Raw genomic sequence first — 15,093 nt, forward strand, 5'->3', positions numbered from 1 at the left:
CTTTGAATCAATTGAAACAATTTTAATGATTTTAGGTTGATTGTAATACATTAGGGCTAGCTCGATTATAAAATCTTAGATTAGTTTACTGTTATTCGACTGTGTTACCCTCTTTAATACTTACTTTTTTAATACTCCTTCTTAACTGCAAGTTCGATTTTTTGATATCAGAAAACTCCAGATTTCTAGAACAAAGTTGCGGTGAATAACCACCAAGTTTCCTCAAGCACTTTTATCCTTCGAGTTCTAAAGTTTGTGTATGCGTAGTCTTTCTTTTTAGCGAGATATTAAGGATACAATTCTTAAGTGTTTTCGAATAAAGCGCGGCAAAAACAAATGAACTAGTTTTATATAAGGGGTTCAATTGGCGATTTGACTACTTGCAAAGTATATCAATAGGTAGCATCAGAGTTTAGATATTAAACATTTCGAACACGCCTTTTTCCGTTTTCCAGTGAAAAATGAGGTTAAAAGTTACGTTATTTGCTGCTAGAAAGTGGCTGAAATGTGCTTAAGAGCAGTTATGGAACTTCTCTGAAAAACGAAGTCTGTTGTCATTAAGCATATATAAACTTTCTCTTACAGCAAAAACACAGCGATGATATTGTTCCTCGGCCCAATTGTAGCATGCGTTTCGAAAAATTATCAATACATTGCAGAGCCATTAAAACTTGTTGTTGTTGGTATTAAGAAAAAGAATTATTGAATTACTAAAAAAACTAATTTCACATACAACCAAATTCTTGATTGATGTTTTTCGATGACGTAAATAGTTGCAGTAATGCTGCACAACTCGACCTGGAAACTTTAGTCCCCTTAATGAATGGTTAAGTTTAAATTTTACGACTGGGCAGATGAACATTTTTCAGGTAAAATCAATGCAAATGCAAATTTTTTTGCGTCGTTTCTTATTTCCAACGTTATTATAGAAAGACGTACCGCGTTTTTGACTAAATTGAGCTCTTTAAATTTAGCTATAACGAATACGAGGTGCATGATTTAGGCTTTGTCGTCAAGTTGAAACACTGGCGAACGTCGGTTTCATTGCTCAAAGTTCAATTTTAAAACAAGCAGATATTGGCATATTGCTTTCGAGTTTTTCGAACGCTCGGTTGCGTTTCAGTTTTATGAAACTTTCTATGTAAGCAACAAAAGGAGGCTCGGTAAAGTGCGTTCGCACATTAAGTTCCGACCACGCTCATCTACATTTTTCACTTAATTGTCTACCAAATGAGGAACAGATAAAAAAATTAACATATCAATATATCGTTCAACAAACTACTAAAAGAATAAAACAATCTACTCTAGAGGTTCTAGTGGCTACCATGATATGACTACCAGAAAATACGGCAATAAAAATCAAATAGTTACAAATATTTATTACGACCAAAACTCCTTGTCCATTTTTTGAAAACCACTAATAACCAAATCAAAATGGCATCAGATAAAATTTATACTCAGAAGATTAACCGGCACTTTTTTGAAGCAAAGTATGGGACTTTTCCTCAAAGCGACTTGGCAACAAATCGACTAGAAATGAGCAAAAGGGGCAACGTTTATTAAAACATTGCTTTTTTTTAAAAAAAAAACAATTAAATTCGAACTGATTAGAAACATTACGCATCAATTGAAGTCATTGAGAGAGTTTTTTATACCTCAATAGAGGGCGACTGAGGCCTTTCTTAATACCGGATATGTCATACGAATAGAAAAAAAACCGACAACTACAGGCAAAAACTAAAAATTTCCACGAAAAATTATGCACGAAAACGATGTCCCCCCAATCAATTAAATATTAAGCTGATCACTAAAAACAGTAAAAATCTTCCTTTGAATTTTTGAAATTAACAAAATTTGTACATCAAATGACGCCCATTATTGTGATACTGTGAAAAGATAACAAAAACCTACAAAAAAGGTACAAATTTGCAAAAATCACCAAAATTAGTTTTATGAAAAATGGTTGTTCCAAGAAGAAAGGCCATTTGAGGGAAATAAAACCGTTGTGAAGAGCAAATTGTATTTCAAAAGATAAATGATGTGAATTGTATATAGAGATGCTTAGCTACAATTTAACAGAAATAAAATTAACAGATCTCAGAAATCCATCTCTTTTTTTATTCAAGACAAAAATTTTCAAAATTCAGTGCCAACAAAAGTTTTCGACTAAAAGAGGTGACAGTATGTCTTGCAACTACTCGGAAAATTAATTGCGACTGTTATTAGTGAGACTCAATCATAAGACTATAAAATAACATTAAATACAAGCTGAACTAAAAAGTTTCACAAACAAATTTATGAAACCACAGTTATGAAGCCATTAAATTTATAAGATATTATTCGAGAGAAAATAACATCTTAATTTGCGTCTCCTTTGACCATTGCAACGTCTTTTTGTGAAACGACTATCACAAAATGACAACATAAAGAATCACAAAAATCTTCTGAAACATATTCTCTAAACCCTGAAGACATCATTTAAAACGTTTAAACCACAGAGAAATTGTTTAAAACGTTTAAACAACAGAAGCTATTTTAAGAAAATGAAACAACATTGTATAATACGAAAAATTCGCAAACCAGAACAAAAACGGATAAGTTGAAGAATATTGTTACTCTTTTTTCGAAATTTATTACGAAAGTGAAAATAACCATTAGTTATATACCAATATCAGTTATTAGTTTCATTTGTTTATCTATAGTTGGCCACTGAAACCTTTAATTACACAATATTTGGCATATAACAACAAAAATTAACAACAAATAAATGGCAAAATTAAAAAAAACTCCACCAATTTCTGCAAGAGAACTGTGTCGCAGCCCTTCGAACAATATGTTATGAGAACAAAAAAATTGTTCAATTTCAAATGTTGTAAAGTTTGTTTCAGTTAGATTGTTAAATAATGTTACCATTCACAAATGAAACGAAAACAACAGCAAGAATGGGAAATTATGCACAAAAATCAGAAAATTTTGTATGAAATCTCGTAGTAACAAAAGCAAGAACATATTCTGTTAAAATAATCGGCCACAAATTTAGTATATATTCTATACGGAGAAAAGATTGACCTGTACTTACTGAGAATAAACAAAATGTTGACTAAAATAATATAAAAATTGACAAGTTAAAGAAATCACAGAAATTTCCTTAAAATAAATACATTCAATAACATAAGAGACATTAGGTAACAACCGAATGAATAGAAAAAGTTCACTAGCACCTCTTGAGGAAGAAATTTAGATCTTTGAGTTGTTAAACTTAAGAATCAAACTGCCAAAAGAATAACAATTGAAGGCAAAAGACAAGAATTTAGTTAAATTTTTCTAGGACTCTTCTTCAAAGCCGTAAAAACCCTTTGGTTCTCTGAAAACAGACTGTATCTACTTTCGGCCTCAAGTTTACGTATATTGGAGCTGTCATTAACGGAGCCGTCAATAAAAAAATTTTCAGTAATTAACACTAAAAGAACAAATGCAAAATATTTTGGAAAAGGGCAGCATCAAAATAAAAACCAAAAAGTCTATGATTCTAAGAATCCATGATATTGTCGAACCTCTCCCTGATTTTGTCGCGCGCCCAGCAGACCGACCAAGTGTTTAAATTGTTTGCGAATTAGACCAATTGTTGCCTGGAAGTCATAAAATTATTTAAAAAAAGAACGATGCATTTTGTATAATTATTGAGTCAAATCTGCAAAAAACGGCAAAGTTTTAATTCCAGAAGACTTTTATACAGCGCCTAATTGCAATTAGCGCGCTTTTTGAAATAAGGGAGTTTTATGGTTTCTAGGTCACTAAGTCTGGCAAACTTCAACAAAGTGGACCAGAAAAAGCATATTTTGTGCCATTTTTGATAAAAAAAGATTGAATTTTAAAATTTTTATCAAAAATTATAGCCAAAAAAAACTTCAATCAAACAATTCAGCGACCCTCTTCTATCTCTAACGGTAACAACAACACTCTGCCGTTAACAATTTTAACTTATTTTCAACTATATTAGCGAAATTGTGCCAAATTTTAGCAAAAATTACTGAAAATGTTAACAAAAACAGTCGAATGTTCAAAAAACTTTAAACCTCGATAACTCCCTGTAAAAAACGAAAATCAAAAAAATCTTTTTATTTCCGTATTCTACACTGGGTGGGCTTTTCAATGCTACCATTTACAATTCTCTTCGATGAATATATCGATCGGCCAAAATTGACTGAACAAAAAAAACACAGTTGAGTATATAGTTCTTCCTCCCCACTAAAGTGGGGGTCGGAACAATAATCGACAAGTTACTTAGGTTGTGGTGAAGCGGGTATATCGCTTCTTGACAAAGTTGACTCGACTCCTCTTAGCCGGTCCATAAAGTGGTGGGTTGTTACAGAGCCAATTGCTCATTGACTGACGAAACTAGCAAGAAGGTACGATAATATAAGGAAGAAAGTCAACAAAAAACGGGACCCGATGTATAAACGTTTCAAAAATCGCAATTCCATGTCGATGAAAATTACAGACCGGAGAAAAGATAACTATTCTAAATAAAAAAAAAACGAACAGTCTGAAAAGTGGGGAGTAATAGAAAAAGACAGCTGGGAACAGGGTACTGTTAATCAGTGCAGACTAAAAAATTAATGGTGCTCCTCAGCGATTACGCAGAAACAAAACTATTTTTTATTGCTGTGTTGTTCAGGATCTGAATAATTGAATTTTAGTTGAGCTTATTACCTGAAATGATTTGCTCAGATATAAGTATTTAATACCATGACAGGCGTTGAACATGGAGATATAGTCAGTTGATGTCACGATGGTAGTACAATTCGGTATATCTTCTGGTCCCAAAAATATGCATACGCTTCCATAAATCTTATGCAACTCAATAATTGTCAATTTTGGAAAGCAGAACCTGACCACATTTTTAAGCTCAAAGTCGTTTCCAGTGACGGCACAATCAAAATTGAGGTGCGTCAGATGCTCGAAAACTGGTAACTGTTCATTTTGCGAGCTGTTTGTAATCAGTAAACAGAATTCCAGTTTTCGCAGCTTTTTCAATTGCGCAAGTTTTTGAATTTGTAAAGCGTGTCGTGGTTTTTTAATTTCTAGCATGGTCAAGTTAGAGTAATGGTTTAAGTTTTTACACATATTTGACGCAACACCGCAGCAATTTACGGATCGGACATTGTTTTTGAGGGGAAATATTTTACAGAAGCTGTCCTCGCGGGCAACTTTGTTCAAATCGATCTTCAAATTTGGGTTGAACATTTCCATTTTTTGCATAAGCGCTGTAAACCATCTAGGTGGAAACAGCAATTCGTTTTCTGGATAAATAATCAACTGAAGTTGCAGCAAATTGTTTTGAAATAGACATCCGAACGCTTCAAAGAATTTGACGAGACACCCACCGGCATTTGTGTCAATGCTTCTTGCATTGTTGAATAATCTTAGGACTAACAGTTCGATCAAATTTTTCAATTCCCGCAGAGTGTTGACCGAGTTTGTGATGTCAGGATGAGGAACTCATGAATATTATGTTTACATAAACTGCTGAAAATTGAACGGACAGTTGTTGAACTTGTGAGAGAGATGTGTTTTGTTGTATTTAATCATTCCCACATCACTTTTTTGGCGTCAAATGAGCTAATTTTAGCTAATTTTTAACACAAAGAGTATATTGAACAAATAGACAATTAATGGGCTTCATTGTTACTGCTGCATCTAGAATCAAATTTTGTTGGATTTTAGCCTCATATACGAATTTTGAACTAATATACATTTTTCTCCAGCGCTCCGAATTTATTTGCGGTTTGGGAATTTTATACGGGCCCTACTTTTTTGTTGAGCCGATTTCGGCCGACGGAGGTCTTTATCAGAGAGATATAAATGTGGTACCATAAGAAAGTCTTTGAAAAATGAATTAATTTTTGAAAATAATTGAGTTTTTCTATTTATCGAGAAAATATCGAGCTTTAAGGATGAATTTTTCTTACATTTTCATCTTGATTCATTGCTTTGGATTCAATCTTTTTCCGTAATCTCTTTTTTCGCTCCAAAGTAAAGTTAGATGATGCTTTTTCAATGTATATCACCTGTTGTCTTTTTATTCTATATTGATGAAAAATGTACAAACTTCTTTTTAAAACATGCCGGTTTTTTGGTATCTTGTCAATACAATTTTAGAAACTAATTTTACGCTCAGAGAAAAACTAAATGATGTTGTTAACCGTGACAATTCATTTATTGTCAAATCATTAAATTTCTAACTAATGTTAAGCCCTGAGGCTTCCGAACCTTATTAAAACGTAAAAAAAGAAGAACAGCTAGCAATTTTGTACTAGAAATTTGAAAAACATTCATTTGAAAATTTCCCTGAATATCATTTTACTTTTCAATCTATTTTGACATTGTTTTTCGTTAGTTACATTGTTACTCAAAAATTTTCCTAGCTGCTGGAGCTGTCATTTTTATGGTTGTCAGTAGTTGCTATAAAATGACTCAAAACAGCGCAAAAATTTGTAGAAATGAAACAGTTTATGTTTCTGAGAATGTTCTGACTTCCTTTGAGAAATCTTTTGGACCAATGGCAAAAACTTCAAACTTCACTCTAATGTTCAAGGGTAAAACAAAAATATCCAAAAGAAAGTGTGATAGGGAATGGAGATGACTGGGTAGATTTCTAGTATAATGATTTTTGCCTTCTAAAACTTTTGCAAATCTGGTCGTTCAAAGAATTGTAAACGTCTTTATCTGTCTTTTGATAACCTTATTATCATTGGATCATAATAACGACAAACAATCAATGCCTATGGCAGTACAAAAAAAACTTGAGGTGTTTAATTGACCGAATCTGGTCACAAAAGGCAGTAGTTTTTCCAATTGAAAAATTACACAAAAATAATAACAAAATTATGGGGTCAATTAAATGTTAATTATCAAATTTGATAAGTTTTGAGAAGTTACAACTGAGAATAAAACAAAAGATGTGCACTTGAAAAACGCCAAATAAGAAATAAGGCCCTGTGAACAGTTGCATTTTTGGCATTTTTTTCTTTAAATGCTAAATATGTGTTCCCCTTTAGACAAAAGTTCCAGATGTTGACTGTGATACCGGAATCCATCACTTTGTTGAAAAATCTGAGCTCAGGAGGTATTTTGCGCTGAAAATAGGCAAGAAGGTAGTGGCTTCACCTGTGTTTTGTTACTTTTTGAGGACATCCGGGAAATAGTGTCATCAATTGCAACTGGCGATCATATGATAACCTGTGTATTATTCTAATTTTTATAAAGTACCATTAAAATATTTTAAATATTTTTTCTCTTGACTTGGCAGCTCTGTTGCTAGTTCTGACTGTCATAATTCAAAAAACATTATAATATCGTTGATGTAGTCAAATCAAAGCTCTAACAAAAGAACTTCCCGGTTGTTTTTTCATTTTACAATTTGATTTGAGTGGACTGCTTCAAATATAGTTTTCTCTGAACCATTTTTTGATATAATAGTTTGGCAATGTTCTTTTAGAAAACATAATAATTCAAAAAAACATAATAATACAGTTGACTACATCAACGATAATATTATGTTTTTTGAATTATTATGTTACTTTGTGTTGGTAGCACGAAGAAAAATTAGTTCCAGTTTTTAAAACAGTATGCTGCATCTTTTCAAATCTTTTAGAAAATGGATGCAACTCATACGTGGTAAACAAAATTGAATCCGGTATGAGAATAATTTTGATTACTCGGATGCATTATCCACTACTTTATCTTATCCACTTTGTCCCACACATTTAGAAGCAAAAATTGCTTAATCAGTATAATCATCTTCTCAAGTAAAACTATAATAATTATTTAAAGATAATTGTACGAAAATTGATTCTTCCTTTGTCTCGGGTTTGATAAAGTTTTGTCGAAAAAGTAATCTTCGATACCGAGTTTTTTCGAAGAATTTTTTTCCAAAATCACTTTTAATTTGTTTCAAAATTAATTTTGGATTAGAGATTGTGTAATTTTGGTACAGTTGAAAATAAGTTTTCTTAATAGCTTCTTATTGTTAATGTTTTCTTCAAATGAAAATTTATTTCAGTTGATCATTTGATATATCTACATTTTCATTGAGTTAGCGGGTCTTTTGTTTACCGGGTAACAGTTACAAAAATTTTATTTGTTGACTTTTCACACATTTAAATTGTGTAATTTGCATAGAAAAGAGAATTTTTGACAATTTTATTTTTGACTATTTACTATGACATTTTTGACTATCGACTATTACATTTTTGACTAATTTGTTTTATATAAATTTGTATAAAAATTTCATAAAAATTAGTATTTTATATCATTTTTTTTTTTCGAATTTCGGACAAATTTTTTTACCGTAAAAAGATGCAAACGAAGCAGATATTCATGCTCTACCTCAAGAAGTTCTAAAAGAACAAGATTATCGATTCGAGAATTTACCGTTTCGAATTATTTCGATAAAAAGGACCTTAGAATTAAATTGTTTTATTTTGGTTGAATTCTTGTCTTTTTTTTTACTTCTTTTTTTTCGTAATTTTTAGATTTTTCAAGCTGCTAACACACTTCTGCAAAATCAATTTAATATAACTGAGTTTCAGACAAATAGTTGTAGAAAAAAGCAATGAAGGCAGAATCAAGCTGGAAATATTACCTAATAAATCATTGAAATCAACTATTTTTTTGTTCACCAAGTAATATACTACACGTTCTAAAGGACCTAAAAGACAGAATTGGATTGAATGCTCACAGTATAATGTTTTGACGGTAAAGTGAAAGTTATCTTAATCGTTTAATATTTATCATCTTCTTTCAATTCTGTCATCATAAAAAGCCGCCAACAAAATTTTGGTAAACTTTGTATGTTACAACTTTCTCCAGTGTTATAAAAGTAACAGACAACGATAGAGTGTTTTTTATAATAATCACAATTTTGGGATAAAACTGATTTTTTGAATCACCTGAAAAAAATTTCAAAAATGGGACTGGAAACGGACCCTCTACAGCTGAGCATTGAGACAGAAAAAAAGTTAAACATCGGGTTTTCTTTTTAGCTGATATTACATGAAAGCATGGGAATTGAAACTTTCCTATGGCCTCGATGTTCCAATTTGTGCTGTTGACCATGAAAGTGAGAAATCTGTCTATTTTTTGCCTTCTTTCAATGACTCCATCTTCGAATAAAATCTCGATTCTCAATTTCAGCGCTGAATTGTCAATTAATTCTCTCATTTTCAAGTTTGCAGCTCTCAAGGCTAGAATATCTTTGAAACTTCTCCACGATTCATACGGATATGGTCCACGGGAGTTGTTGAGATACCCCAGAACTGACTCTAACAGTAAAATTGGTAGATCTAAGAATTGAGTTTGCAAAGTTGATTTCTGCATTTCGAATGTGCCAGCGTTTGGACCAGTTTTTTTAATGAAAGAAACTATGGCTGTTGGTAATTTCCGAAAAATTTAAATTCATATGGTCTGATGAAAAGATCGATTATCGTTAGGAAAACCTGAAAATAACGAAGAAATTGAAAGATCTTTGCACGTTTGAATGAAACAGGATCTCTTACCATCATCCGATCAATCTATGAATTGACGTTTCCTCCGAGATTCGGGAATTTTTATCGTGTAAGATCGAACAAATCTCTTGCAAAGTTTCCTTATTATTACTTGAGAAATATTAATTCACTTCTGGTTTTGCTAAAACTGATTTGTGACTGGTAAGATATAGTTATGAAACGAACAATGGCTATTTATATTGCAAACGAACAATGGTAGATGTATAACACCATATATTATAGGTCTATAACATCAAGTATTCCATATGTTATTTGACCAATATTTGCACAAAAGAATGGTACAAACCAATTAAACTTTGCATATTGTCGGTTAAACTCCTTGTTATATACGTTATATAAATTAGCCAATCAGTATTTATTCGGACAATTTTGAAACACTTGATTATTAAAGCTAACTTGACGAGTTTTGGAACTGATTGTTTACTGACGCAGTTCTCAAATACTAATGTCAAGTGACAAGTTGCTATTAGTAATGATTTACAATGAATGGCATTTATTTGACCTTTAAAAATTAGAGGTCTTATCACAAAGTGGCCAGAATACCACTCAAAATTGCTGATTCCAAATTTTCAGGAAAAGCTCGTTACGAAAATTGAGTTCAGATTTTTGGCCAACAAAATTGTGCTCGAAATGTATAAATTCAAACTCTTGGTTATACTTGCGTCAATTCGGATCTTTTCAACAATGACCTTCCATATTGCAAAAGGAGAGGCAATTCTCGGATAGAATTTAAACGATCAATTTGTTGGTCAATCAGAACTTATCTGAACCGTGAGCTTGTATGGAAATCTTGAGTATTACGTAATGTAATATTGATCATAGTTTAGAAAGGGAGGCAATTCTATACTAGGTACCAAAGAGGAGGCCACGATTGTTGAAAAGATCCGTCAATTCATTCAGCTGATCTCATTGCAATTAGACTGATAAAAATTTTCTTGCTTTCATGTATGATACGAATTCATTATCTATAACTTATGCCAGACTCTTTTTCGAAAAAGAATTAAATAGGAGTCTCAAATTGTAATTTATAAACTAAAACTTCAGATCGGATAGAAAAGGTTCTTAGACAAAAGGTTCTTTTGCGTTATAGAAAAACTTCACGCATAGAAAATTGTAAAGTAAAAACAAAGTGTTCTTTCCGTCTGCAAAGACTCCATTTTCTATGATTATTAAGCCTATTAGCCGCCAAATAGAAAGCAATTTGCATGACTTAATACATATTTATTCTCAAAGAGGCAAGCAAATTTTACAAAAGGGAGCTTTAGTTGGTCCATTCTGTTTTTTGTTTTAATTTTGACCGATTATATTTTAACATTACAAAAAAAACTATTTTAATCAGTAATTTTCAGACATGTGATTAATTTTAAATGTGCGGCATACGGTGGTAAAATACTTAATCACCTCTTTGAGTGTTTCTCTATAGAATTTCTAATATAATTTATTTAAAATTTTTAATAAATTTCCACATAAAATTGAAAGCTATAAACCATTGATTTTGTTTAGCGATTCAAGTAATGCTTCTTAGCCTCAGTAAAATAGTATATCTCGATGAATTATTCCTATTGATCTGTAGAAAATTTTCAATGATTTGGTATAATTTTACGGGACAAATTTCATAAGTTCTTATGATTTGGACGTTTTTGACCGCTCGCCTGACTGTTGTAACGGTATTTGTTGTAATCATCTAAGTAAAGTGGATTCAATGGAAAACACTTGAAAAACAATTAAAGAACTTAATGAAAGAACGAAATACAAACGTTTTGAATCTTGAAAGATCTTCTAAGATTCTAGTACATGGATGTTAATCTTGCAAGACCTTGCACGACATTGTTAATCTGGAAAAACCTTTAAAGGCGATGCTACTCTTGCAAGACAAATAGTTAACTTGAAAGTTTCTTCTTGCAAGTTTTTTCCATTCGAATTTTTGCTTTCATTGTTTCATTTTGGTACGTTGTAATTTACTGTGCGCAAAATTTTTCTGAATTATAGTTGCGTGTTTTTTGGGGAATAACAATAAAATTACTCCTCTTTAATTAAAAAATCCTAACACAACTTGAGAACCACGTGAAAACTTGCACAATCACACGTTTTGTTCCTATTTATTTTCTTAAAAAAGTCAGCAAAATGATGATAACATTTTTGTCTACATTTGTAGTCTCTCATTTTAGAGGGAAATCTAGTTTCTGTCCTTCGTTTTTTTTTAAATTTTAACTTGTACGGAAAGAAAAATGTGCAGCTGTGTTAGTTGTGATTGCTCGCCGATATGCAAGACTTTTCCTCACTTTGTGTTTCTGTGCAATTCAAATTTTTAAGAAATTAAAGGGAAGCACCTTGGCTTCCTTCCAGAATCAGAGAATACACGTGCAGAGAAATAAAATGAAGAAATGTATTGTAATATATAAAATGATATTTTGTGGTTGATTATGTGAAGAATTTTTTTATTGCCTAAACTTGTCTATTGCATAAACTAACTGCAATTTTTTAGTGGGTATCTTTCGTATCAGCTCTAATCATAAGAATTCTACGATAAATATGTACAGCTCGGGTATTGAGTAAGTTTTTACAAATGATATCTACTGTGTCAAATATGATCATTGGTAATTTAATCTAAATTAGTAGTGAAAGACAAAATTTCACAGTTAATTCTCTTAATCAGCTGCGATCATTCGCAACTTTTGTCTGAATCAATACTGACAGTCGGTGCTAATTTGTTCATTGCATTTCAGTGGAAATCTTCTGATTCAACTTTGATCATAAAGTATGCGCTACGATTAAACGATGAGATAGATTGACGAAGATTGATAGATTGAAGGCTTTTGTTGACTTCACAATAAGAAAAGATTATAATAAAAATTGAATTAAGTTAACGTTAACCACGTCAAGATTTAATATTTGTGTTAGAGGTTGTTATTTTTGTTTGTTTCAGTCCCTATTACGACACGTGTCCTTATGAGAAGTTCTACGATTGGGTCAAATGTCCCCAAAATTACTACAAGTCTTCAGAAGGACTGTGCGTATGTAAGTACTTTTTAAAAAGCATCTATTCTGTTTCGGCCAGCCCTACCCAGAGTCAAGACACCCAAATGCAAAGTCTTGTTCATCTTAGGGGCGTAAATCTTATATGCTCACTGAGCTGGAGGAGAGAGGGGGCAGGTTTGGGCCTGGGGCGGGGCGGGCGGGGTTCAGTACAGTCTGAATATATGCGCTAAAACGGCATCAACGAATACAGTTTTCATGAGTTTCTTATCAAGAATTGTTTTTTCATCGGCTGAACAAACTCCTCTTCATTAGTCTCGTAATTTTTTGCTATTTTGCCCAATCATTTTTTGATTATTAATTTTTCGTTTTGTTTAATTTTTGCGGAATTTATATAGATGGGCATCTACTGAGCAACACCCCCGCATCATCGCATTTATTGAAGTCCAAATATACGTGTTAGCAGAGATATTGCGAAAAATCTGTGTGTAAATTAGGGAAACATAAATTGAGTTTTCTTGATTAACTGACACCAGTCAGCATATATGCTCATTAACAAAATTAAACGCACAAAATTACCTTTTACATGGTAAATTCTTGTTTCTGAAATTAACTTTAATGAGCATAACGTTGGCCGTTTCTTTTGGTTTTATATTATGCAGCGCATGGTCATCACAAGTTCAATAAATCGCTTCTCAGAAAAATTGACCAGCCTTTTTACAGAGAAATGGAAATAGAAGCAGGCCAGTGTTCCGTAACCAGCAATAAATTGATTTGCACAAGACATTTGCTGAATTTGGTCATGCCTCCATCAATTTTAGGCAACAATTTGCCTTCTGAATCCAAAATTATCGTGATCAAGTGGAACAGATTTAACGCAGATTGACAATACGTGGAGAAAATCTAGATAAAAGTTTGCTACTTTTCCGTGAGAGGAATTGTTGTATTATTAAGTATTAATACGACAATACGTAATAATAAGACAACTCCTCGCACGAAAAAGTAGCAAAATTTTATCTAGATTTTCTCCCTACCTACTTCTGGCATCTCACAAGAATTTCCCCCACATTTTTTGAGTTTTTTGAAAAATTTTTGGTATGATCGCGCACATAATTTGACGTTTTAAAAAACCGGCATAGGAAGATTACATACACTTTTCTGTAGCATCTACATTTAAGAATTCCTTAGCTTAATTATAGTGACTGGGGATGACACTGCGACATTTAGTACGTTTCACTCATGAGTTCAACTCCTAAGCAAACTTTCGGCTGATAACTGTCTTTCCATGGATTGATTTTTTGGAGATAAAATCACAAGGTCCAGCTGTGGTTTCAGGTACGGACCGGTGTAGATATAAGAACATAGCCCGAAGAGGTCTTCCTAGTGGAAAAGGACAACAAGTGAACCCGATGCTAAGCGACGCAGTCTCAAACACATTCCCAGCCTCTTCTCAGACCTTCGGGGGGTTCAACAAATCATCGTCGCCCCCCTCGGTCCAAAACACAATCTGTCATCTCATTCTTTCATCAATACTGTCCTTGTTATTTTCCACGTGTATGTTGGGAGTAATGATTAGTAATTTGAGAAGTGAAATGACGTGATTTTTGTTGCAAATTTTGTGAATTCTTTTTTGTTGTTCATGACGGTGTTGTGAAAGTGTTGAAAACGTTGATTGAGAAATATTTTCCAGAAACCAATTTTGTTTCGCATTATATCGCACCACAAACTTATACCAAAAATGGTATTTGCTGACACAATCCCATTCACCCCCCCCCCCCCTCGGTTGGTCGTATTGGTCGTATTGTCCCCAAATAGCATAACTTTAACACAATGACAATAGGCTTCAATTTGCAACAGGAAGGTGTTTATTTTGTGACTGAATGAGATCGCAATGGGCGCAAGCGAAAAGATACAAAATTATCAGATTTAAACTAAATGTATACTTCATCTGTCAAAAGATTTAACTGGAAATTTGGAGATTAATGCATGATTTAATTTGTTATACAATTGCTTTATTTTTGTTCAATGATAAAAATTCATTTGATTCTGTAAAAAAACAAGCAAACATTCCGCCATATTCAATTGTCGTGCATTCGTTAATTTAATTCAAATTGTTACTATTTCAAACAAATGAGAGGTTTAAAAATTTATTTTTGTTTCAACCTTTGTTTTTGAGTCGTGCTATTCACCAAAAGTCTATGTGAAATCCCAGCTTGAGGTTGCGCTTGAAATTGTATTGCCTCTGATCAGACCATCTCAGACAAGTGTGACCTCTGATCAGACCGTCCCAGAACGAAGTGACCTCTGATCAGACTAATGTACGCTCGAGGATCATTGTGCGCTCGAAGGGCGCTCGAAGGGCGCTCGAAGCCGCCTCTGATCAGACGAGTTTCAGACCGAAATTACCTCTGATCAGACAAGTTTCAGAGCATTGTCCAGATGAGTTCCAGACCATTGCGCAGACTACCGTGAGCTCGAAATGTTGTCCCAGACCATAGCAATGGATGATCTCTGCAGATCTTTAATAACCAATGTATTGCACGAACAT

General features: G+C 32.8%; 2 protein-coding genes across 2 annotated transcripts in view; one reads left to right on the top strand and one right to left on the bottom strand.

Moving 5' to 3' along the window:
* LOC142339838 (uncharacterized) overlaps positions 1-5,604 on the bottom strand; it is an 11,775-nt gene extending 6,171 nt beyond the window's left edge. The window contains exon 1 of the mRNA XM_075390138.1: positions 4,714-5,604. Within this exon, the coding sequence (XP_075246253.1) occupies positions 4,714-5,262 (549 nt within the window). The 5' untranslated portion in view covers positions 5,263-5,604. The remainder of the gene's footprint in view (positions 1-4,713) is intronic.
* The window catches only part of LOC142339839 (glioma pathogenesis-related protein 1-like), a 140,262-nt gene extending 125,555 nt beyond the window's left edge, over positions 1-14,707 (top strand). The window contains exons 4-5 of the mRNA XM_075390139.1: positions 12,496-12,587; positions 13,881-14,707. Coding sequence (XP_075246254.1) covers positions 12,496-12,587; positions 13,881-14,146 — 358 coding nt within the window. The 3' untranslated portion in view covers positions 14,147-14,707. The remainder of the gene's footprint in view (positions 1-12,495; positions 12,588-13,880) is intronic.
* The last annotated feature ends 386 nt before the right edge of the window (positions 14,708-15,093 follow it).

Source organism: Convolutriloba macropyga, chromosome 5 (genome assembly GCF_964194025.1).
Source record: "Convolutriloba macropyga chromosome 5, txConMacr16.3, whole genome shotgun sequence".
In the NCBI taxonomy this organism is placed as follows: domain Eukaryota; kingdom Metazoa; phylum Xenacoelomorpha; order Acoela; family Convolutidae; genus Convolutriloba; species Convolutriloba macropyga.